Source organism: Drosophila sechellia, chromosome 3L (assembly GCF_004382195.2).
Source record: "Drosophila sechellia strain sech25 chromosome 3L, ASM438219v1, whole genome shotgun sequence".
NCBI lineage: Eukaryota > Metazoa > Arthropoda > Insecta > Diptera > Drosophilidae > Drosophila > Drosophila sechellia.
In genome coordinates this window covers 5,266,345-5,289,625 of record NC_045951.1, presented here as the reverse complement: position 1 = coordinate 5,289,625, position 23,281 = coordinate 5,266,345, and the positions used below count along the sequence as shown (strand labels likewise).

Below are 23,281 nucleotides of genomic sequence, written 5' to 3'. Positions count from 1 at the left end.
AATTCCTTTTTATTTTCGGAGAATATGCTATACATTGTTAAATAAATAACTTTAATTAGTGACCAAATATTGCACTTAACAGCGCTGTTAAGAGTTCCAACTGTTAAGCAAGCCAACCAAAACCTAAAAGCGCACTGGTCACATTGCACTGGAAACGCGTTAGCACACTTTTACGGTATTTTAGCATTTAGCATTAACCACAATGGCGAATACATCAAGTACCGGCGTTGGTAAGAAATAAAATTGATAAATTAGCAATTTGGCAGCATAAAAATGCGAACCCTGCCTGGCCGGAGTTGCTGGCCATCCGTTTTCTACATTTCCCGCTGCCCGGCGGCGATTTTTTCGCCGCTACGAGCCTGACAAGCGGACCGCAATGTGTGTGTGTGTGCAAAACGGGCAAAAAGAAGACGAAAGCAAGGGCGAAAGACTAAAGCCGATAAAAGCGAAATGGGCGATTGGAAATTTATTTTCGCCAGCGGACCACCCTGCTCTTGCAATTTTCCTTGGCCGCTTTTGGCGTTGGAAAAACTCCGTTGCAATTGGGCTTCGTGACTTGACATTTTCCGAAATATCATCCCCGCTCCGCCCTCTCTATGTGTCTCTCTCTCGCCCGCTCGCGCACGCTCTTCTTCTTGCCTTCATACTTTAAGTTTTTTCTTTATTTTCTTTTTTTTGCACACTTGCGTTTTGAAAGCTGCCTTGTCTTTTCTAATTAAATTAGCTGCCATTTACATTTGCCTGGATTGTTTTTGCAAATGCAGAAATTATGCTTTCGCACCGCCCCCGCCGACACACCCTCCCCCCGCGCCCATCGTTCCTAATATCTGCGCTTCGCACTTTTTTTTTGACTTGTGTTCTCTGCACGAAAATGCGTACAAAGTCACACGGCCGAAAACAAAAACAACACGAGAAGCAGAGCGCAAAACAACAACACGTACCCATATGACCCCACACTGAGAGAAAATGTACCCGAATAGCACCGAAAATGGTGTATACCAAAGAAAACGTAAATCCAATAAGAAAATTAATAGATTAGTTTTTAAAATGGATTTTGTTTCTACATAGATAATACATAGATATTTAGCTTATCTATTAACTATCCCAGCCCACTATTAATATGTCTGTAATTATGATTATTTGGAAAGTTAACTACTTTCTTGCCCCGCCAACAAGAAAATTTATGACAAGCTGCCAGTTAACTTAATGACCATATTTAAAGATTGAAGTTTTTCAGTGAAAATGCATTATGTCATCGAGTTCTCACCTCTTTGCCGTTTCACATTGCAGTGGTGCCACGAAATTTCCGCTTACTGGAGGAGCTGGATCAGGGCCAGAAGGGCGTGGGCGATGGCACCATATCGTGGGGACTGGAGAACGACGACGACATGACGCTCACCTACTGGATCGGCATGATCATCGGTCCGCCTAGAGTAAGTTTCCATTTCGATTGGACTTTCCTCGCGACGTCACCAGATAAGTCCGGTTTATCAGGCATTTCTCTAGGATTATTGACATTTTATCGCTTAGATTACGCAGACCAATGAAAAGGGCATTCAGTTTATCTTTACCTCTTCAGTGCGATGGAATTTGATAATATTTGCATTTGATTAGCACCTGATGCAACTCATTGTGTGTGGGCTTCAGAAGTCATTGGCTTCACCAAATATCTAGCTTCTTATGAGGTAATGAGGTACAGGTCAGAAAATATGGGAACAGGAATAGGTTTTAATCTTATATGAAAACTACAAGCTACAATCTAGAATTATTGCTAGAAAATATAGGTATAGAAACGCTCGTTTACGTGCTAATTTATTCTTATTTTATACACAAGAAAATATTCCACTTTCCATGCATTTCTTGGGGAAAAACAAGGCTCTAGCCTTGAATTGCTAGCCAGGAAAGCGACGGAAAACTAAATTTGCATTTAATTTTTGTATAGTCTAGAAGTGATGCGCGCGCCGCCGCATGAATCATTGAGGAGTTTGGGTGGCAGGGTCTTCTAACAGCAGAGCCCCAACTTGGTTTAGTTGCAGTGGCAACTAAAGTGGAGAAGCGGCGGACTAGGGGGAATGGGCGCCTGACTCATCGACACTCGAGTATTGAATCATTCAGGAATCATTTAATGCTAATGGCAAACTCTTGTGCTTACAGACACCATTCGAGAATCGAATGTATTCACTAAAGATCGAGTGCGGCGAACGCTATCCGGATGAGCCACCAACGCTCCGGTTTATAACTAAAGTAAACATTAACTGCATTAATCAGAACAATGGCGTGGTAAGTGCGAGCAATCGAATGTGGCATAAACAATGACTGCATATATTTGCATTTGCAACAGGTTGATCATAGATCAGTTCAGATGTTGGCCAGATGGAGTCGCGAGTACAATATAAAAACGATGCTGCAGGAAATCCGTAGGATTATGACCATGAAAGAGAACCTGAAGCTGGCACAGCCGCCAGAAGGTAGCTGTTTTTAGTCGACAACATCCGTTAGCAACACCAGCAGCAGCTGCAACAGCATCGACTGCAACGCGAGCGGGAGCAGCATCCACACCCATTGAGAGCCGGAAAACCAACCACCATCAGTCCAAAAGTCCAAGACCAAGAGGTGGCCACACGTGCGTGGAATTAAAAAGAGATTGTGTGGCGGCTGCTCCGCCGAGTTGCCATCGGCGGCAGCAAATGCTTATTAATGAACGTAATAAAGATCGAGTGCGGTTATTGTGGCAAGAACAACAACCAAATGCAAGCTATACTATAAGTAAAGGGAACAGCAGCGAAAAATGCGATAGGAGCGTCACTATGAAGAGGTCGTCGTCGTCCCTTCCGTCATGAACTATGTCATCGTGTTTGGTTACTTTGCTTCTTACTACTTTCTACTTCAGTCCCAAACAAAACGAAACGAAAATATGAGAACTTCTTGAATAAGAAATAAAACAGCAGCATGAGAAACAAGTTAAATGCCTGAGAGATTCAGATTCAACACTTGAAACCGAAAAATTCGTAAATTAATCGAACAGAAATGTAATGCATAAAAATGATAACGATTATTTAAGATCACAGCGTGAGATCCGAGCGTAATTATTGTTTTTTGCCTAAACTAAAAATTTATTAATTATATACATAAAGCAAAATATATATTAATTTAAATAAAACCAACGTCGAACAGCATTTTTCTAGACGGCGCCAGTACGAACGTTTCTTTTTTTTTACCATTGAAGAAGCGATTTTGTAGTTGATTTTGTATTCTATTCTTTCAATATCTTCCTCCCAGAATCGCTTGGGACGAGGGACGCGATTTATAATCATTGAATTGTGGAAATTATAGATATATATATATATATATATAGAAACACACACACACTAAGCCGATGAGCAAATCGCGCGGACAGAACGATGAACGATGATTAAAATAATACTTTAATTTAAGCTTCTAAATAAAACAATTAATCCAATAAAACGTATTGTATCCATGTATGCAAGTGGGATTGGTTCAAAAGTTATAAACGGGCACGTAGAAAAACAAAATCAAGTAACTTTTGAAATGGAAAACTGATGCATTCGCCGCCTAGAAATGATTTCCCAACCATCATCTCCGTTTATTTGTCAATTGTTTATTGTTTTAAATACATAATTGATTTATCGATTCTATACACAATCAATGTCACATTATCCATCAATCATTTCGCTAGGCTCCTGTAGTCTTCGTAGCCTTAATCCCCCGCTCATTGAATCTTCCGATCCGATCTTCGTTTGGTATTGGCATACCAAGGATGTTTTAGATTTAGCTATTTAGTTTTATTTGAATTTGGTTGGCTCTCGCAAATTGGTATAGTTTTTGTGTTTATATTTTTTCAGCGGAGAGAACATTGACTTGGTGGTTGCGGATGCTTCTTCACTTTGTGTGTGGTTTGGTTTTTGCTTAAAATTGATTTATCTTTATTAGTCGGTAAAGCCGCGATAACACTGCATTTCTTCACACCATCAAAATCAAATTCAAACATTCTACTTCTCCTTGGGCACGAACACGATCTTCCGCGACTTGAGCGACGACCACTTGTGCCGCTTAATGTAATACGAGATGACGGTCAGGAAGCCGAGGATGCCGATCACCTTGATCAGCAGCTGCTTGCGGTCGTCGTGCTCCGGCTCGGAGGTCCACTTCAGGAAAGTGGCCACGTCCTTGGCCAGCTGGCTCTGCGTCGGCGGTGTGCCGTCCTCATACTCAATGACCTGGAACGGAAGTAATCATTAAGGATATTAATCTAAACTTAAACTCAAATCATTAGTTTCTTCTTGAGTAACAACGACTTTGAACTTTAAATCGAAATTATCATATAGAACTAATAGATTTCGTATTTGATCAGCCACCCACCTCGTTGTACAACACCTGGGCCATGGAAATGGCGCCGCCCGGGAAGTACGGGTTGAAGTACTGGCCCTCGCGCAGCACCACTCCGGCAGGAGCATCATGGTAGCCGGTGAGCAGCGAGAAGATGTAATCCTCTCCGCCCTTGCGGGCCGACACGATGTAGCTCAGATCCGGAGGATAAGCACCGTTGTTGGCAGCACGGGCCGCCTCCTCGTTGGGATACGGCGACGGGAAGTAGTCCGACAGCTTGCCAGGACGAGTGTAATAGTTGCCGGTGTCATCGGGACCGTCTTTGACCTGTAACGGGCACATCCAAATCAATTAGGAACCATCTAGATCTATTAATCCATTCGGTTACCCACCGTGATCTGCTCGGCTTCAGCCTTGGCCTCGGCTTCGGTGTGGGTGACACCAACCAGATTGCGGTAGGCAATGTATTGCATCGAGTGGCAGGCGGAGCACACCTGCTTGTACACCTCGTAGCCGCGACGAACGCTGAAAGTAGGAATTGAGATGATGTTACTCACTGGTTAACAGGGTCAGCGGGAAAATGCCATCGCAGCAGTCTTTAGTCACAATCCATAACTAATATATCCATTTAACAATCAATAATAAATCTTCTATGTTCTGTTAGTTGCTGTTCTGCTTATAAGCAAATTATTGTTGTTAATATATAATTGTTATCAGTTTTTAAAGATTACAGAAGATTTGCCGGAAAATTGGCTATGTTTTCTAAATTGAATATGATATCTGTATTGGCAAGTTTAAATACTTGAAACAAAATCTTTCACATCTCTCAAATCAATGAAGAACTCTTTTTGCAGAACTACACTGTTAAAAATTTGGCAACAATCTAACCCAATTCACTAAAAATGCACTTAGTTAGCTGCTCCACTTCTCAGTTTAGCCGGGAAAATGCCGCCTTTATTGATTACCTCTGGTGGTCCAAAGCGTCGAAGAGGCCCTTGTGGTTCCAGAGTTGCGCGGGGGAGTGCACCTCGCCGCCGGAGGCCTGCACGGACTGCTCCAGGGCGTAGATGAGGGCGCCCACTCCGCCGGTGATCGCTCCCAAGGCTCCGATCAGCTGTTGGTGATGCACACACACGCACACACAGTCACCGAGAAGCAAACGCGTTTTGAGGTTAGGTCCGGTCGGGTATTATGAAATGCGAAGTGGGGAATATGTGGGATTCCTGACTAGCAGACTTACCTTCTTGTTGCCACTGGCCCAGCTGCCGGCGGAGGAGAGGTTCTTCGCCTGCAAGTAGAAGGGATGTCATTTAGTTCGGACGTTCGGCCAAGGAGAGTACGAATTTTTGCACGGAGTTACATAATTGGGTTGTTCGGTTCGTATCCGAGTTCGTTTAATCCCTTTGAAATTGCGGATACCACTCACTATGCCACCCAGTGTGCACCATTGGTCCTTGCATTTTATGCCCCGACGTGGTATTATTTCATGTTTTTCTCCATCGGATACACGACTCCTTCAAGGTGCTGCGGTGCCTGTAGAAAAACTTGCAGCCGCCGTTCACGATCTTTACCTGCTGCAGGCTGAGTGCTGGCGCGGATTTCAGCAATCTTAAGCCATGGAATCTTCGCAATGTCGCTGCCATGGTGGCCGGAGTTTTAATTTTTGCGTCGTCTGGTCGGTTAAGGAAACTCTGCGGGCAGCCAATCGCCAATCGAATCAATCTTTCAGTTCCACTGCCACAAAGTCTTCCTCTTCTTCGCTGCTCTCTCGCGGAGGTGGTGGTGGTGGGCAACTCGCTCGTTTGCCAGCGAATCCGAATCGGCGGGGGCGATATTTTGGTATTTTTAAACAGATATATTAATTTTATTTTTTATTATTTTTGTTATTTAGTGTACTAACTATAATTCAATACATTAATAATATCAATTTTTAATTAACTCTTTTTGTAAAAAATATTTGTTAAAAAGTATACCTTAATTGCTTTTAGTGTTGTTTTTTCCTTTAATAAAGAACATTATATCTTCGAGTTTACGGATTTCCTACTTGTTGATTCAAGATACTCCATATTCTAATTGGAACTACTTGTTGACATTAATTTGGATATTTAGATTTTTTAGAAACCACTTGATGATTTCATAAGAACAGAACAGCTGTAAAAACAGCTACCTTACTTAGCAGAATTTTGGGTGCTGTTACGTAATATATCATGTTATCGCAAACAAAAAAATTTCAATTTTATTGATGAAATTTTTTTGGATAGATCTACAAAGTTCTTGGAAAAGCCTTGGAAAAGACATTTCAAAAAGTAGAAACGAATACAAATATCGCAGTACACAAAATTTCCTGCGATTGGTTATCCTATCACAGATCCATATTATATTTTTATTTTTAATTTTTTCTAGTTATTTTTATATATATTATTAATCTTTATTATATAAATAATTATTTTTATAAAATTATACAGTTTAACCGATGAATACATTTTTCCACTGGTCTGGCATCCCTCTCGCCAGTTTTTCGTACACCCCCACTTATCGATAACAGCTGAGCACCCGTTAATCATTCGCCAACAAAAAAAACCTAGCAACGCATAAACAAATGCGAGAAGAAACCCTCTTTATTGATTTCCACTAAGTGCGGTCAGCGCAAAAAGTGGTTAATAGCTCTTACTAGACGAGGAATAAAGCCAGGACGCAGATCGTCATGCCGCAGGAGGAGGGAAATGCGGGAACAACGGCCCAGCTGGATGACGAAATCGAGAATGTGCGTGTGGTGGTGCGAACGCGACCCATGGACAAAAATGAGTTGTCCGCGGGAGCGCTAAGTGCGATTTCGGTGGATAAGATCAACCGGGCCATTACGGTGATGAAACCGAATGCCACCGCCAATGAGCCGCCGAAAACGTACTACTTCGACAATGTATTCGATGGGGGCTCCAATCAGATGGATCTCTATGTGGACACCGCCCGTCCGATTGTGGACAAGGTGCTGGAGGGCTATAATGGCACCATCCTGGCCTACGGACAAACGGGCACCGGCAAGACGTATACCATGTCTGGGAATCCGGATTCGCCGCAAACAAAGGGCATCATTCCGAATGCATTTGCGCACATCTTTGGGCACATTGCTAAGGCCAAGGAGAACCAGAAGTTCCTGGTGCGCGTCAGCTACATGGAGATCTATAACGAAGAGGTGCGGGATCTACTGGGCAAGGATGTGGGCAAGAGTCTGGAGGTCAAGGAGCGACCGGACATCGGCGTCTTTGTCAAGGATCTCAGTGGCTATGTGGTGCACAACGCCGATGATCTGGAGAACATCATGCGTTTGGGTAACAAAAATCGTGCCGTGGGAGCCACCAAAATGAACCAGGAGAGCTCCCGCTCCCATGCCATTTTCTCCATTACTGTGGAGAGAAGTGAGCTGGGCGAAGGTGATGTCCAGCACGTGAGAATGGGTAAACTACAGCTGGTGGATCTCGCCGGCTCCGAAAGGCAGTCGAAGACCCAGGCCAGTGGACAGAGACTTAAAGAAGCCACCAAGATCAATCTTTCGCTATCGGTGCTGGGAAATGTGATCAGTGCTTTGGTGGATGGAAAGAGCACACACATACCGTATAGGAACTCCAAGCTAACTCGACTTCTGCAGGACTCCCTCGGTGGTAACTCCAAGACCGTCATGTGTGCCACCATTAGTCCAGCGGATAGCAACTATATGGAAACTATATCCACCCTGCGCTATGCTAGTCGTGCTAAGAATATCCAGAATCGCATGCACATCAATGAGGAACCCAAGGATGCTTTGCTTCGCCACTTTCAGGAGGAGATTGCCCGACTGCGCAAGCAATTGGAGGAGGGCGACGGCTTGGAGGAGGAGCCACCGAGCTCCGAAGAGGAGGAGGATACAGCAGATGACGAGTTGGAGGCACCACTGGAGATCGAATTGGAGTCATCAACGATCCAGGCAGTGGAGAAAAAGCCCAAGAAGAAGCGCGAGAAAACCGATGCCGAAAAAGAGGAACTGGCCAAGCGCAAAAACGAGCATCAGAAGGAAATCGAGCATGCTAAGACGGAGCAGGAAACACTTCGCAATAAACTAGTCTCACTGGAAGGCAAAATTCTCGTTGGCGGGGAGAATCTGCTGGAGAAAGCGCAGACGCAAGAGCTGCTGCTAGAGCAATCCATTGCGGAGCTGGAACAACATGAAAAGTCCGAGGAGGCGCTCAAGCAAACTCTGCAGCAGAAGGCCACCGAAAGGATTGACATTGAGGAGCGTTACTCCACGCTCCAAGATGCCAGCACTGGCATTACCAAGAAGATACACCGGGTGATGCAGATGCTGATGGGCGTGAAATCGGAGCTGGCGGATCAGCAGCAGGAGCACCAGCGCGAAAAGGAGGGCATCTACGAGAATATCAGGAGCCTATCGAGGGAATTGGCCTTGTGCGAGCTGGTATTAAATTCCTATGTGCCCAAGGAGTACCAATCGATGATTAATCAGTATACGCACTGGAACGAGGACATCGGCGAGTGGCAGCTGAAGTGTGTGGCCTACACGGGTAACAACATGAGGAAGCACATCTCGGCGCACAAGACGAGTGGCAAGGAGCCCGATTTCCTCGATCTCTCACATGTTTATCTCAGCTACAACACCGATGGAGTGTCCAATCCAATGCGCTCCAAATCCGCCAGGCCGCGAACCTCGGGTGTGCCCAGACCCACGACTGCCAGGCGATATTGAAGCGAGTGTTGGATGAACAATCGACTGCTAGTCCAGCTGCACGTTCTCGGCGGTCTGCGCGTCCAGTTTTGGTTTCTGCTCCTGCTAATCCTGATTTTCTACAGCCTCAGATTCATTTGCTCAGCGAATTTCCTTTTTGTTAGACCTTAGTTTTTGTTGATTTATTGCTTAGGACATACTTTTTAGGTTGAACAACGGTGCAATATATTTACTACTGTGTAATTTTACTTTCTAACTTATACTTATTTTATAATACTTACAACTAAGTAGTAACAAGATTTTACCCGATTAGGCACAAATATATAGCTATTGTGTGCTCTTGGCTTTTAAATAAAAATATGATACTCACGCGTAAATATTTTATGCTTAATTTGTTTTTGTTTTTTATCAGCATACAAGTATGCTACAAGTTTTCAGCGCTTGCTGAACAAAACTGAAATTTGGCCGAGCTACGCGCAACTGGTTCCATAGTGTAGCGGTTATCACGTCTGCTTTACACGCAGAAGGTCTCCGGTTCGATCCCGGATGGAACCACGTCGAGAAAAGATAACTTTTTTTAAGTTCATTTGATGCTTATAAATTTTTATTATGGCAGAAATTATAATTAAATATTTTTGAATCTCTCAAAATAGGAAAAAAAAATTAAGTAAAAGCAGGTGATTTTTATGTATACTATGAACGAAAGAATTATATATAACATATTATATACTTTTGTTTGCTAAAGATCCATTTTTAAACGTTTAAAAAAATCAAAAGAAATAAAAAAAAGTTATTTCCTCCTGGTTCCATCCGGGATCGAACCGGAGACCTTCTGCGTGTAAAGCAGACGTGATAACCGCTACACTATGGAACCAGATACCATTCGTGTGACAAATCTCAAACAGAACACAACGCCTAAAAAGGTTCTAAGGTAAAGTGAAAAAATTTGATCTTAAGGAATTTTAAAATCTGGGTTGTTGATAATTTAAAATTAAAATAAACCCAAGAATGTGAAAGCTTTAAGTCGAACGATAAATAAGAATGTCATAATTTAATAGTCCTTTCTTCTTTTTTTGATGTTCGTTCGTTCGTTTCGCTGAATCCCTTCCGTTCAGGTGTTATTTCGATACCGGATTACTCATCCATCCCACCTGCAGGGGATGCGATTGTTTGGCAGGTAAGCCTGCGATAAGGAAAGCAAGCTGTACTTTTATCGACTATTTGTTTAGCTTTGTGCGAATTTCTACGCCTGTCGCAGCCTAGATTTTAGGCTACCCAAATGAATCTGCCTGAAAGCATTTCCGCCTTATCAGTTTGCTCTTATCGCCGCACGTTTTGTTTGCCCATTTAGCTGCAGCTAGTTGCGAATTGGGGGGCGGAGCTCCACTCGACAGCGGTATCGCAGTAAGACGTCACGAATAACTGTTAAATTTACATATATTCACATGAAACCAATCTGCCAAGTGAGCAAGAGAATTGCGTTGCCAGGTGAAAGAAAAAGATCGGAGTGAAAAATCAACGAGAGCAAGGTAATGCTACTCACTCACTGGCAGCCAATTGAGTGAAAACAAATAACCGAAACACCAAGCTACAAGGAAATGGAATCATTCTTATAAGAAACAATCGGTTTTATTACGACTTTTTTAAATACATTTATTCGAGCAAAATGCACTTGAATAATAAATATCGTACATATGTAAACTTTCGATTGTTTACTTAAATAAAAATATTGTAATGGTAAAAAAAATCATCTGAAAACATTACTCTTTACAAGGCATAATTTTTCGTATCATATATTTGGTTATCTAATAATGTACACATGTAGAGGTGTAACTTAAATTTGATTCAACAAAATTCGATTGAAAATGATTTTTTTTGGTATACAATTTTTAATAGGACTTCTGCACACTGTATAATACGTATGTATGTAGATATAGGTATTCAATTTTATTTATTATATATGTCTGTAAAAAATAAACGAGATTCACATAGCTTTTCATAAAGGTTATTTTTTATATTAAAGACCTTGCTCAACAGACATGTATGAGTGCTCTGTAGCCTAGAGTACAATCTGTTTTTTTTTCAAGACCATACAAATCACTGCTATGTAGTGCAGTGTAGTTGAGTGGTTGCTCTCGCACTTTCTGCGGACAGACCGAACCGAGCGATCGTAAAACTCTTCGGCTTCGGGTCCACAATATCAGTCTGTCCGCTGCGCATAGTCGAAACGGAAGGAAAATCGCTTTAATTCCCTGTAATCTGGTTTGCGTGTTGAACTCGAGTTTTCAGTTCGTTGTTATCTGTTCAATTTCACTTGGATGTGCAATTGCCGACGCTAAAAATACATACGTAACGCGTGCAAGAAATAGAGTGTATCGCCCGACGCTCAATTAAATTACAAAAAATTATTTAAACATATAGAAACGCCACGTTCTCGCGTTCTAACAAACTCTCCGCCAATAAAAAACACACTCAAGCAGCACACATTACATATACTCGACCACGCTGTATAATTACTTACTTGCCGCTGATATTTCCAACACGCCGCATAGCAACAATAACCATATCAAACATTTCGATGATCTGAAGTCATACAAGTTTTTGCATCGAAATATAAGTGTGTGTTCGGTTCCCATTCGCCGCCAATCAAACCAATCGCATAGAGAGTGTAATCCGGAAAAAGTTATACACACCCAACCCTGCGCCTTTTCAATGTAGCCCTTCATGGATAATTAACACGAGAGCGTTGTGTGACTATATAGCAAAATCGTGTTAAAATCGTGTTCGCAGTGGCTGAATTTAGCAGCGATCCAACGAATAGTGTCGTCTTGAAACTAAAACCCCCCTGCGAATTTCTCTTATTTGTCGGCGCGGAATTTGCCTGAGTCACGAGCCATTTCGATTTTCCGGTAAGTTGTCCTCGCTCTCAATCTCGATCTCATTCCGAAACCGAATCGGTAGAAGAGTATTGAACTCGAGTGTTAAGCGTTAACTGTTAGTGAAAACACTGCCATTGTATCATTTATTGACCTCGAAATGCCATCGCAAAAATCAGGAACGCGTCGCAATATCTGTTTACCGACAAAAATAGGGTCAACATATTGCGATTGTCTGGGGACTTTTTTTCCCATCATTGGGTTGATAGATACAGACATATGTATAAGGATTATCTGGGGATCGGGGTTCGAAAGACGACGAGTCGCAATAGGGGTGACTGTCCTTTGAGTGAAATTGGGTTTTCCATATAAAAGGAAGTGGATTTTGTCATATTCTGAGTATAAGTTCAAAGAACTCATAGTTTGAACTCATTGATTTTAAAAATAGGTTGTGTGAGACATTTAAAGCGTGTATAAATATATTTTTATCACATTTGTTAAAAATATTTTCATGTTTTCCAAACTAAAATGTGATGTTTGTGTGAGTTGCTTTCGGCACTCAACAGTTTTCCACTTAAAATTTAATTTCTACATATGAGTTTTATAAGCAATATGCGAACTTCTTGCGATATTATTTGTATATTCCGCATGCTCTTATCAAAGTTCAGAGGGGAAATACCAATGCTGCCGCTTATTTTTAGCACTTGCCGACTCTTCGGGAGCACTGATTAAGTTCCGTGAATGACTCCGCTATCGGTTATCGGCTAGACTTTACCCCGAAGTTGAGTCAGCCGTTAAATAACAACTTCCACATATATATTTCAGATATCTGTATCTGAATCGTAACAGATCACATGAGTGTCGGGCAGGCGGTTGACATGGGTGAGGACCCAGTAAACAGATACTCACTGGACTTCAAGCGGAGGTTTGCTAAATAAACATGTCATATAACAATTAAGACATAGGGCATCCAAAAATACATCGTACTTGACGTATTTACGTAGATTATCCGACCGTTTTAGGTTCTTTTCCGCTGAAACATCACCATTATCTCCAGTAGATAACGCATTTTTTTTGCGAGGACCACAAACATATCAGAATCGGTGGCGGTTTAGTTCGAGCTACACACCTGAGCAGTTCGGTTTGGCCACCAAGCAAAGTTTAAGAAAAAGTTCATTGAAAAGTAAACCTCTACAAAATGAGAACCTTGCCAACGAGTACGATTCTGTTCGCTTGAACAAAAGTAAGAGTTCAACCTCAAAAGCCAATGGCCTAGAATACAAGCTACACAAAAAATACTATATAAAAAAACCAAGACACAACTTCTCAAGTTACCTCAAAAAAAAAAGAAAAAACGATCGACGGGGAACAAAGGGGTAATTTTGCCGCCTAGCAACAAGTTTTTTATGCCCCTGTTCCACTGAGCATGCGCGGCTCATTTCAATGAATGTTCTTCGAAGTCTCTTCGGTCTGAGCAAACAAATAAAGGCAATAAAAACTATTAAACAAGAGGGGGGCAGGTCTTTCCGAGAAGTGGCCAGGCGGAGCGGCAGCTCCTGCTCACATTCTCGTGTTCCCACAGCCCCAGACAAATGAGGTCAAAATCCTTGAGGTTCTTGTCCTTACTGGCTGGGCGTACAGTAGAAATTCGCTACCTCAAACTGAACGCAATAGATTACTGTTCGAAAATATAATTTTAATATAAATTGATTTCCATATAAATTATACATGTGACCTCTTTAAAAACTATTAACTAATTAGCTCCAATATGATTTAGCTTAGAGCAGTTAAAGCTATAGAATTTCTACTGTATATAAGCTACAAGGAATGCAGACGATCCAAGAAGAAGAACAGGAAGGCACAGAGCAATGAACCAGTATGATGAATAAAGGGAATGTTTAAGCAGGCTATCTAGAGACTGTTGAGAATCGTCCCTTTTGAACAGATCACTTTTAGCTTTGATATTGACCGACAATTGTCAATGAAATGGCTTAGGAAAACCCAAAGAGATAAAGACTAATCAAGGTTATCCCCGCCATTCGATTTGCGCTCTAGAAATGTGAATATATGTATGTGTGATTTATGCTCAAGCTAACATGTCGCCATTTCAATTCATTTCAATTGAGAACAAGTCGACAAGAATTTTTGTTGTCGATTGACCCCAAAATGAGACTCTTATCAATTTGCCGAGCAAAGAAAGTGAAATGCACTAGAAAGCATTGGGAGGAAGCTGAGTGCCCCACAATTTTCATGGGAAAACCATTTTCAATTGCGCACTGCAATGCGGCTCAATTAAATGTCAATTTCAATTGTAAAACTGTAGCCAAGCGGAAACGCGATTGCCTGTCAGTTAGCCGTTTGCATGGACAAGTGCAAAATGCGCAAATAAATCAGCCATAGTGGCCATAAATAAATCTGACCAAAGAACCTTGCGTAATTAACCCAAGACCTCGCGCAGCCCAACCTACGAGTTTTCACTTCTTAGGCAGCGATAACTGACTGACTGGCTGTCTATATGCCGCATATATAGCACCTGCCAATCCGAGGAAAACCCAAGCGAACCGAACCCCTTTCTCGAAAATGGCGGCCAAGTTCAATAGAACTTTTGATTCTGAAAGACCTAGCACAAAAATAAAAGTATTTTCCCAACTATAAGATACCCAGTTTTAAGATTGTTCCAATTCCTTTTTTTACTGCTTTGCAATAAATCGAAAGTTTTGCATTTTTTGTATTATTATTGGGGAATTTCCAAACATTAACATTTATGTTCTGTATTTTAAAAAACAGCTGATATGTGCCAACAATTAATATTCAGAGAAAAATGTGAAATCTATATATCTCACATCAAAAATATATTATTCGATTAAGATAGCTAAGATAATTTTCCCAAATTACCAAGTGGGAAAATTTACCACATACCCGTGAACTTTTCAGCTAGCGGGTATGAAAATTTCACACGATTTTCCCGCCATCGTCGGCGTGGCTAGAAAAACCCGAGAGAAGACGAAAAGCCGAGTGCCGAAAAAGCGCCGACAGTTTCGGTGGCAACGTCAAGGCATTCGCATTCGCACGATCCAAACAGAAACGGGGCGATCGGGCTAAGAGATTGACGCAAAGGAGATTCCGCTGTATCTTCGAGATACTTATTTGGTGCAGATTTTTCCGGTTAACGTGGAAAACAAACAATCTTAATACAAATTAAGTCGCAGTCCCATCGAATTTCCAGTTAATTGCAGTTAATTTATAAGCGAATTAGATCTTGGTAAGTGACTTATCGAAAGGGGTAAACGAACTTATCAACCGTGGGATTCTTCAAAATAACCGGTTTCGGTTGCATCAGAATTTTGTGAACTGATTAGTTTTTGAAAGGTCTCATAAATGTGTATATGTAACAATTAGCTTGCTGTGCCTTTGACATTCAACAATAAAATATAATTGCGACTTAATAGCGAATACTTTTTTGAAAAGAAAAATTGAATAAACAGTGCATCACAACTCTTAAAAAAGCAGAGCAAATCCAAAATCAATTTCCTAAAAAGTATTTAATTCTGTACAGTCTTATAATGATGTTCTTATATAAAGGTAAACCTTTCAAAAGTACCATTCAAGTTATATCACTTACTTATATCATGATTTCCCTTCCCCTGGGAACTCAATGTGAAAATAGATTCATTTGTGGACAATGAAATTGCCGATTATTCACGAATTCAAAGCGATCGCAGATTATGAACACAATATTGTACGCCGATTTCATTAGCATATACTAATTCAGAATTTCCCGCACAAGCCCCTAGCTAATGAAATTATAGCAATATTCTATAATCTGATTAAATCAGCGAACTGAACGTATCATTCACAACTTAGTTTGCAATCAGCTGGATGGGTTGTTAGCATCTCGATTATCATTCGATTGGAGCGTGTTGGATCGGATCAGCTGAGATGGGTGGACACGGTAGTATCTGATGGAATTCTACGCCTTTGGTTTGTTACAACGTACCATACTCCTCACGTTCAGACGATCCCCCATAAATTCAGCCCCCTTCTCCAAACTGCATAACCTGTCTCGTCCACGTGCGGACCATAGAAATTCCGACTGTTCTGATCCCCAGATCCCCAAGAATCGCCAGATAGGCCAGATTCGCCAGTCCAGACGTCGCGACGCGGCGCTTCGGGTTTTGTCTGTCTGTCAGTAGTCTAAACACTGGACAGGGCTCCAGTCCGAAAATATGCAATTCCAACAAAAGATAATGTATCTGCATTGCGGGAAAAATAAATGGATAAAAGCGAATGAACTAAGATATATTGATATTATATATATCATATTAAGTATGTCAAAAGCTATATTATTAAAGGGTTCTTGATAGAATAGAACCAATAGAACATGTAGTATTAAAGTAAAATCGAAATGTTTCAGTAAGAGATTGTAATCTTGATGCTACTATAATATATTTTACCACATTTGTGCTCAGTGTATGCCCTCGCAGTGCGGCGCTGTCTGGCTTTACAACTTAGTTGTCCCGGCATCAGTTTACACGGCACTCACTCCAGGCTTTAGACTCCGTGATGGGGCTCATCAAAATTTTGTGGCGTTGTCAACTGGATGGCGGCGCGTGGCATCGGCCAAGTTAGTAGTTTTCGCGTTACCTGAATCCGAAAGCCATGGAAATGATTTTGCTGCGTTTGCGATCCGTGCGAATTCATTCAGTGATTCCCACAATCGTAGGCGAGTGAATTGAATTGGTTATCCAATACGCTAATGATGGCATTATTTCCGGAATAACACACGTGGCACGTTCGGTGATAGACAAGCCTCTATTCCACTTAATGCCACATGTGGTGTTCGGAATTCTACGTAAGATTATGCATATTTTATGGAATTGAGCAGTGTAGACATAATAAAAGATATACCAAGAATGTGGGTTACATTCAAGTGTTTACTTAGTGCGCATATATATATTTTAAATGGATGAACAATAGAAATTATTGGCAGCCATCAAAAGTTTCCGTTTCCAATGGAAAATCATTAATAATCGTGAAAATAAGTAAATATACGCGGGAATTATGGAATTATGGAAAAGTTTTTAGAGAATATGTGGGTGGATTCTAGTTCATAAATTCCCAAAAATTATGTGCTATTTATTGTTGAACAAAGAAATTAGCAAGATACTTACTTAATTTTCCCCCAGTAAATTTCCTCGGTTGTACGGAAAATTTAATCGCGGCTAGACTAAGTATTATCTTATCTGAGCAAACTATATATAACTCCACTGATTGAACTTTCGTTCCTAATATGCCAAAAGCTAGACACGCATATCTAAATATTGAACTAATAAATATGCGGACAATCTTATCAATATTCTTCACTTGGCGACAGCGAAAGTTGAACACATGTGTAAATTATTTGCCCCGACTAAGTTTTGATTGATCAACTGACAAAATGGTTGTACATACATATATAAGTATAAGTTGTATAAGTGCATATGATAATTTTGTCAGGGCTATGAAAACAATGGCACTACTTAGCTCGGTAGCGCACAGTGAGGATTTATATGGATACATATGGATATGGAAAACAAAACAACTGTGTTTGCACAGCGATAATGATAATAGCGTTAATCGAGTTAAGTAGTTAAATGAGCCGCAAAGACGTCAGTGCGATCTCATCACAACCTTTCGCCACTTTTATGCTCCCAAGTTTGCATTTAGCTTTCCTGCCATGGCGCTAATGCGTCAGTTGAGGTTTACTTCGAACTTTTCAGTTGGATCTGTCTATATACTATATCAACTATATAGTATACCCATGATATTGACAGCCTGGTTGTGGGTTGCAGCCTTCCATGAGGGCAAGTCAATTAAGTTCTGTTACGGATTACCTTTAATATGTTTAAAAATATAAACCTATTTCATTCATACTGATGGCATCGATTGATGTGTTGAGGCTGACTCTTTTCCTTCAATCTTGATTGCTGTTTATTTGCACAGCGAACTGAAATGAAAATGAGTGAAATGAAAGAATTTCCGTTCGTACTTGTGATATTTTTTCGAATTTGCAATACGAATGTTTACACTGGGCCTTTAAATAATTGCTTATAGCTCACTGGTTAGTCACACAGCCGAAAGCATTAATAGCCCTCCAAACAGGTGATTTAGAATGATTCGCTTGAATATTCAACTATTTCTGATAAAAGGTGCTTTTTGAATAAGCTTTAAAAAAAGGTGCGCAAGATGCAGTTAACAGGTAATTAAAGTTGTTTTACAAAAATAGCTCAGTTGCCAGGCATTTCAGTTAAATGACCTACGTTACAGTACTTGGAACTGAAATTGTTACTGAGAAATACATTATTATAACTACTCAATGCCATAAGTTCTAGTTCTATGCCATGTGTCATAATAATTAAGTATTTTGTCATAAAAAAATTCCCTGTCTTAGGATTATTAATCGCAATTAAGACTATTATACAATGAATAATTAGGAAAAAGATTATTAGAATATGAAAATAGCTATTGATACATCGATGTGAACCCCATAAACTGGATTTCTAAGAACTTGATAACGAACCTTCCATACTTTCATAAAAAAGGCCACCAGCCAATTGGCGATCGTATATAGTATCATATCGCATAGCCAGTAATTGCCATGATCAACATTTTGTGACAAATAATAAATAATAAGCGCGTGCGCCTGCCCAGCGATGTCCATTATAATCCAAATTAAACAAAACCACTCCAGACTCCTTACTATATGTCGGCAGAAATCAGACAAATCACGAGACTTGCGACCATTTGGATAAATAAACAAAGATACGAATTAATAATGCGTTGATGACCGAATGTCTGAGAAAATTTTTGGATTAAAGACTAACGAATTTGTTTCCTTTTGTTTTTTTGCAGTTCTTCAAATGGGTTGACTTGTGATATTGCTGCTTCCTGGACCCGGGAAACAAAAGGTAAGACTTATGTGTTATTACACGATTTTACACCTGTTATAACCATCAAATTAGTCGTAAATTAATGCCAAATATCATATCTAAAATATAATATCTAAATATTTGCGTTTTCGTATAACCAAAAGTCCCAAGCATTTTGCGATACATTTAGGAACAATCAGGGAAAACAAAATGGGAATACACATTCGATATAGATTTTTAATTGTATCAGCGTGCCGACTGATTGATGTTAATACCATTCAGAATTGCTCAAAAATTTGCAAAGAAAACAAAATTCTACTATAGTACTCATACTGATGCTGATGGTTTGGAATGTTTGCCCCACGTGTCCAATGTACACAAATGCTTATTGTTTACGCCAGATAGTATAATAGTACAGGTTTAATTTGGAATTTCCGATCAGAATTTCCAATTTACATTAGGGATTAAGCAAGATCTTCAATATGCTTGGCATTGGCTTTGAAATTGTAATATTTATAGACACCAAAGCCATTTTTTTGTAATCATAATGTTGTTTATTAATTAACTAAGGACAGACCAAAAGACAGGCTAACTAACTGATTGAAAGTTTTCCGCTGTTTCCATTGCGCTCTTGTGGATTATTTTATTATGTAGATTTTTCTGAAAGATCTGTAGAGGCACCTGCTTATCTTTGTTCGCACACTCTTACCATTGGCCCAGCTGCTGTTTTAGCAATATAGCAATTTGGCCACTCGAGTACTATTCGAGCCATAAAAATAATTTATTAGTTTTACAAATGCTTAAATTTGTTTACCGCTCTCTCGCTCTCTGTGCAAAAAAGAAGGAATTTCCTTCGCCAAATGTAGCGAAAGTGTGAGATAAACACTCGGGATTATGGGATCAGATCAGGGAAAGTGCGTAAATATTGGAAATGGTTCAAGGGCGGAATTTGGGAAGATTCCGGTACGGTTTATAATATTTAATGAGTGTGTAGTAATAAACACAAATCATCGGATTTGTTTGTTTAGTAAATATTTACATCGATGAATGGATGTTATATGGACATGCATAAATATTCCATCGAGACGTCATAGTCTCTGCTTTATGATCAAGTTTTGCGTGTTTTCAAACATACTAATTATGGTTGTACTTTTCCAGGGATACAAATTGAACCTCAAAAGACATAGCCAAGCTCCAATAAACGCATCGCCAAACCACCGCAGTCATTTAAAGTCAATAGTTAGCACGAATATAACCACCTGGAAACCGTTGGAATCTCTGCTTGAAAGCAGCGCACCACCCATGAACCAATTGGCCAAGGCGCTCAACAGCGTGGCCACCGAGATCAGCACCTCCTGCTCCTCCAGAACCTTCACCATCCATCCACAGAACCACCTGCACACTGGCCACCTGATTGCCCACCGTCTTGGACACTCCTACGCCGCTCGTGCCGATCACAATTATCTGGGATAAGTCCTGCAATTGGAATCTGACTGGTGGAACACTGATTCTAGGATCGTTTCTCGAGAGGATTTTTCATATTTGCATCGTAGCAGCTTCACGACGGCCGGCACAATGTTAAAAGTCGTTGGTGCATCGTGGCAAAAAACGCGGATAGGGACCTACATCCTGATCGGTGCTGGTCTCTTGGTCATCGGAGCCTTCTTCATTGGATATATGGAGAGGCCGGAGTACGATGGCACCTACTGTGCCACCGCTCTGTGGACCAAGCAGGTGGGCTTCCAGATTGAAAACTGGAAGCAGCAGAACGATCTGGTCAACATTCCCACTGGTGTTGGCAGGATTTGCTACAAGGATTCGGTTTATGAGAATGGGTGGGTGTTAACCACATAACATATTGCTTAACATGATTCTAATATATCATTTTTATTCTGTAGATGGGCCCAAATCGAAGTAGAGACGCAAAGAACTTATCCGGATTGGGTGCAGGCCTATGCCGCCGGAATGCTGGAGGGCTCGCTGACCTGGAGGAACATCTACTATCAGTGGTCCAAGTAAGATAGCTCTATATTTATCTTGGATTTTTTGTTGATATTAATATATCTTTTTTTACAATTTTAGTACCATTTCCTCTTCTTGCGAGCGTGATGAAAGCACCCAGAAATTCTGCGGGTGGCTGAGGGAACTTTTGACCACCAACTACCATCGCCTGAAGAGGCAGACTGAAAAGGCTGAGAATGATCACTACTGGCATCAGCTGCATCTGTTCATCACCCAGCTGGAGGGCCTGGAAACTGGCTACAAGCGAGGAGCATCCCGGGCACGATCCGACTTGGAGGAGGAGATACCATTTTCCGATTTTTTGGTGATGAACGCCGCTGCCGATATTCAGGATCTCAAGATCTACTACGAGAACTATGAGCTGCAGAATAATACGGAACATACTGAGGAACCCGGAACGGATCAGCCAAAGAACTTCTTCCTGCCGAGTGCCACCATGCTGACGAAGATCGTCCAGGAGGAGGAGTCGCCGCAGGTACTACAGTTGCTCTTCGGTCACAGCACGGCTGGAAGTTACTCCTCCATGTTGAGAATCCAGAAGCGGTACAAGTTTCACTATCACTTCTCGCCGAAACTGCGGAGTAACACGGTGCCTGGTGTGGATATCACTTTCACCGGTTATCCTGGCATTCTCGGATCCACCGATGACTTCTACACCATCAAAGGTCGTCATCTGCATGCAATCGTAGGAGGAGTGGGCATCAAGAACGAGAATATGCAGCTATGGAAGACGGTGGATCCCAAGAAGATGGTGCCCTTGGTGGCTCGTGTAATGGCCGCCAATCGGATATCCCAGAATCGTCAGACTTGGGCCAGTGCCATGTCGTGGCATCCATTTACGGGAGCCAAGCAATGGATCACCGTTGATCTGAACAAGATGAAGGTGCAAGATAATCTGTACAATGTCCTTGAAGGCGATGACAAGCATGACGATGCTCCAGTGGTGGTGAACGAAAAGGATAGGACAGCCATCCAGCAGAGGCACGATCAGCTAAGGGATATGGTTTGGATTGCCGAGCAGCTGCCGGGCATGATGACCAAGAAGGATGTTACTCAGGGATTCCTGGTGCCCGGCAACACGTCCTGGATGGCCAATGGAATGCCGTATTTCAAAAGTGTCCTGGAACTGAGCGGCGTCAACTACAGCGAGGATCAACAGCTGACGGCGGCCGATGAGGAGGAGCTGACCAGTCTGGCGTCGGTGGATAAGTATCTGCGCACTCATGGATTCCGTGGCGATCTGCTGGGCAGGCAGGAGTCGATTGCCTATGGAAACATAGATCTGAAATTGTTCTCCTACAATGCCCGACTGGGCATCAGCGATTTCCATGCCTTTGCGGGTCCAGTCTTCCTGAGATTCCAACATACTCAGCCTAGGACTCTGGACGATGAGGGCCAGGATGGTGGTGTTCCACCCGCCGCCTCCATGGGCGACGAACGTCTCAGTGTCAGCATCGAGGATGCGGATAGTCTGGCGGAAATGGAACTAATCACGGAACGGCGATCTGTGCGAAATGATATGAGGGCCATTGCCATGCGAAAGATCGGCAGCGGACCCTTCAAGTGGTCAGAGATGAGTCCCGTGGAGGAGGGTGGTGGCCATGAGGGGCATCCTGATGAGTGGAACTTTGACAAGGTCTCGCCCAAGTGGGCGTGGTAGGCGCTGAGGAGCAGGCTTCTTCTTTTAACCCGTAGAACCCAATCGAATTTGTACCCAAAACCCACCTCCATCCATTTTGATAACTGGAAAGCAATAATTTTCCTAGATTCGGTAATTAGTATCCTGTCTTGTCTCGTATAATTTGTGTGTTCCTAGTTGGTACATATCTTACGTCCATAGTCTTCTAGTGTCTACTGTACTTATGTATGAATGCGTGTCCAATCGATTGTTGTCTTCCAGCTGTACAGCTTTTTATTTTCCGTAGGTCTTTTGTAAATTAGCAACGAAATTGGAAACATATTTTTTAGCAACAAATTTTTGTATTTTAGTAACTATAAACAAATTGTAAAGAAAATAAAAACCCAAAACCATGAAAAACAACAGGCTGTGTTTGAATTCCATTACTGCAAAGGTTAATACGATTTTTGAATATATTTGCATTTTTAATTAGACTTTGTGTAAATTACTAATAAAATTTTTGTAATTTTTTACAAGTTTCTGCTTAGCTAAGGCAAAAACCAATCGAGAACTATTTAAGCCAAAAGCTTTGCTGAGAGATTTTTAAATAGAATTGGTAAATGTTTCATATAATTAAATTAATATAATATTGCCTTTGAATATACAGCAAGCATTTAAATATTTTATATTGATTATTCACAAAAAAAAAAATAGTATTAAAAGGTAAATATTCAATACGTAATTATATTTTTATTGATCTATGTAAAAGTAACACTACCAGGTATACTTAACA

At 41.2% G+C, this 23,281-nt stretch overlaps 4 protein-coding genes and 2 non-coding genes across 8 annotated transcripts; 4 read left to right on the top strand and 2 right to left on the bottom strand.

The window, feature by feature from the left end:
* The first annotated feature begins 128 nt into the window (after positions 1-128).
* On the top strand, positions 129-3,197 carry LOC6610872 (ubiquitin-conjugating enzyme E2 variant 1). Of its 2 annotated transcripts, none has more exons than XM_002035399.2 (4): positions 129-230; positions 1,291-1,433; positions 2,155-2,280; positions 2,342-3,197. In XM_002035399.2, exons 1-4 carry the CDS (start codon positions 203-205, stop codon positions 2,480-2,482), a joined length of 438 nt encoding a protein of 145 aa, XP_002035435.1. In that variant the 5' UTR covers positions 129-202; the 3' UTR covers positions 2,483-3,197. The 2 variants fall into 2 exon arrangements, with proteins under 2 accessions (XP_002035435.1, XP_032573757.1); XM_032717866.1 differs by lacking the exon at positions 129-230 and adding an exon at positions 952-1,009.
* A 402-nt stretch (positions 3,198-3,599) lies between these two features.
* LOC6610871 (cytochrome c1, heme protein, mitochondrial) lies at positions 3,600-6,120 on the bottom strand. The gene is made up of 6 exons (XM_002035398.2): positions 5,919-6,120; positions 5,588-5,635; positions 5,313-5,461; positions 4,740-4,872; positions 4,381-4,674; positions 3,600-4,238 (listed from the first exon to the last, which is right to left on the bottom strand). Exons 1-6 carry the CDS (start codon positions 5,988-5,990, stop codon positions 4,011-4,013), a joined length of 924 nt encoding a protein of 307 aa, XP_002035434.1. The 5' UTR covers positions 5,991-6,120; the 3' UTR covers positions 3,600-4,010.
* A 784-nt stretch (positions 6,121-6,904) lies between these two features.
* On the top strand, positions 6,905-9,441 carry LOC6610870 (kinesin-like protein KIF3A). The gene has a single exon (XM_032718755.1). The coding sequence runs from the start codon at positions 7,052-7,054 to the stop codon at positions 9,083-9,085; it is 2,034 nt and encodes a 677-aa protein (XP_032574646.1). The 5' UTR covers positions 6,905-7,051; the 3' UTR covers positions 9,086-9,441.
* Positions 9,442-9,546: 105 nt separating this feature from the next.
* Trnav-uac lies at positions 9,547-9,619 on the top strand. The gene has a single exon. It is a non-coding gene; the product is annotated as a tRNA-Val (tRNA).
* Positions 9,620-9,865: 246 nt separating this feature from the next.
* Trnav-uac lies at positions 9,866-9,938 on the bottom strand. Its single transcript has one exon. It is a non-coding gene; the product is annotated as a tRNA-Val (tRNA).
* A 1,334-nt stretch (positions 9,939-11,272) lies between these two features.
* LOC6610866 (putative phospholipase B-like lamina ancestor) lies at positions 11,273-22,819 on the top strand. 2 transcript variants are annotated; one of them, XM_002035395.2, is made up of 5 exons: positions 11,273-11,973; positions 18,832-18,887; positions 20,007-20,683; positions 20,747-20,863; positions 20,931-22,819. In XM_002035395.2, exons 3-5 carry the CDS (start codon positions 20,424-20,426, stop codon positions 22,528-22,530), a joined length of 1,977 nt encoding a protein of 658 aa, XP_002035431.1. In that variant the 5' UTR covers positions 11,273-11,973; positions 18,832-18,887; positions 20,007-20,423; the 3' UTR covers positions 22,531-22,819. The 2 variants fall into 2 exon arrangements, with proteins under 2 accessions (XP_002035431.1, XP_032574070.1); XM_032718179.1 differs by lacking the exon at positions 11,273-11,973 and adding an exon at positions 15,056-15,202.
* The last annotated feature ends 462 nt before the right edge of the window (positions 22,820-23,281 follow it).

Excerpts from the sequence above, each read along its gene's own strand:
- LOC6610872 (XM_032717866.1), top strand. The coding sequence starts at position 967 with ATGTACCCGAATAGCACCGAAAATGGTGTATACCAAAGAAAAC. Across the intron at positions 1,010-1,290 it reads TGGTGTATACCAAAGAAAAC|TGGTGCCACGAAATTTCCGC; the intron begins GTAAATCCAATA and ends TTCACATTGCAG. Across the intron at positions 2,281-2,341 it reads TTAATCAGAACAATGGCGTG|GTTGATCATAGATCAGTTCA; the intron begins GTAAGTGCGAGC and ends CATTTGCAACAG.
- LOC6610871 (XM_002035398.2), bottom strand. The coding sequence starts at position 5,990 with ATGGCAGCGACATTGCGAAGATTCCATGGCTTAAGATTGCTGAAATCC. Across the intron at positions 5,462-5,587 it reads GGGCCAGTGGCAACAAGAAG|CTGATCGGAGCCTTGGGAGC; the intron begins GTAAGTCTGCTA and ends CATCACCAACAG. Across the intron at positions 4,873-5,312 it reads GACGCTTTGGACCACCAGAG|CGTTCGTCGCGGCTACGAGG; the intron begins GTAATCAATAAA and ends TCCTACTTTCAG.
- LOC6610870 (XM_032718755.1), top strand. The coding sequence starts at position 7,052 with ATGCCGCAGGAGGAGGGAAATGCGGGAACAACGGCCCAGCTGGATGAC.
- LOC6610866 (XM_002035395.2), top strand. The coding sequence starts at position 20,424 with ATGTTAAAAGTCGTTGGTGCATCGTGGCAAAAAACGCGGATAGGGACC. Across the intron at positions 20,684-20,746 it reads GATTCGGTTTATGAGAATGG|ATGGGCCCAAATCGAAGTAG; the intron begins GTGGGTGTTAAC and ends TTTATTCTGTAG. Across the intron at positions 20,864-20,930 it reads ATCTACTATCAGTGGTCCAA|TACCATTTCCTCTTCTTGCG; the intron begins GTAAGATAGCTC and ends TTACAATTTTAG.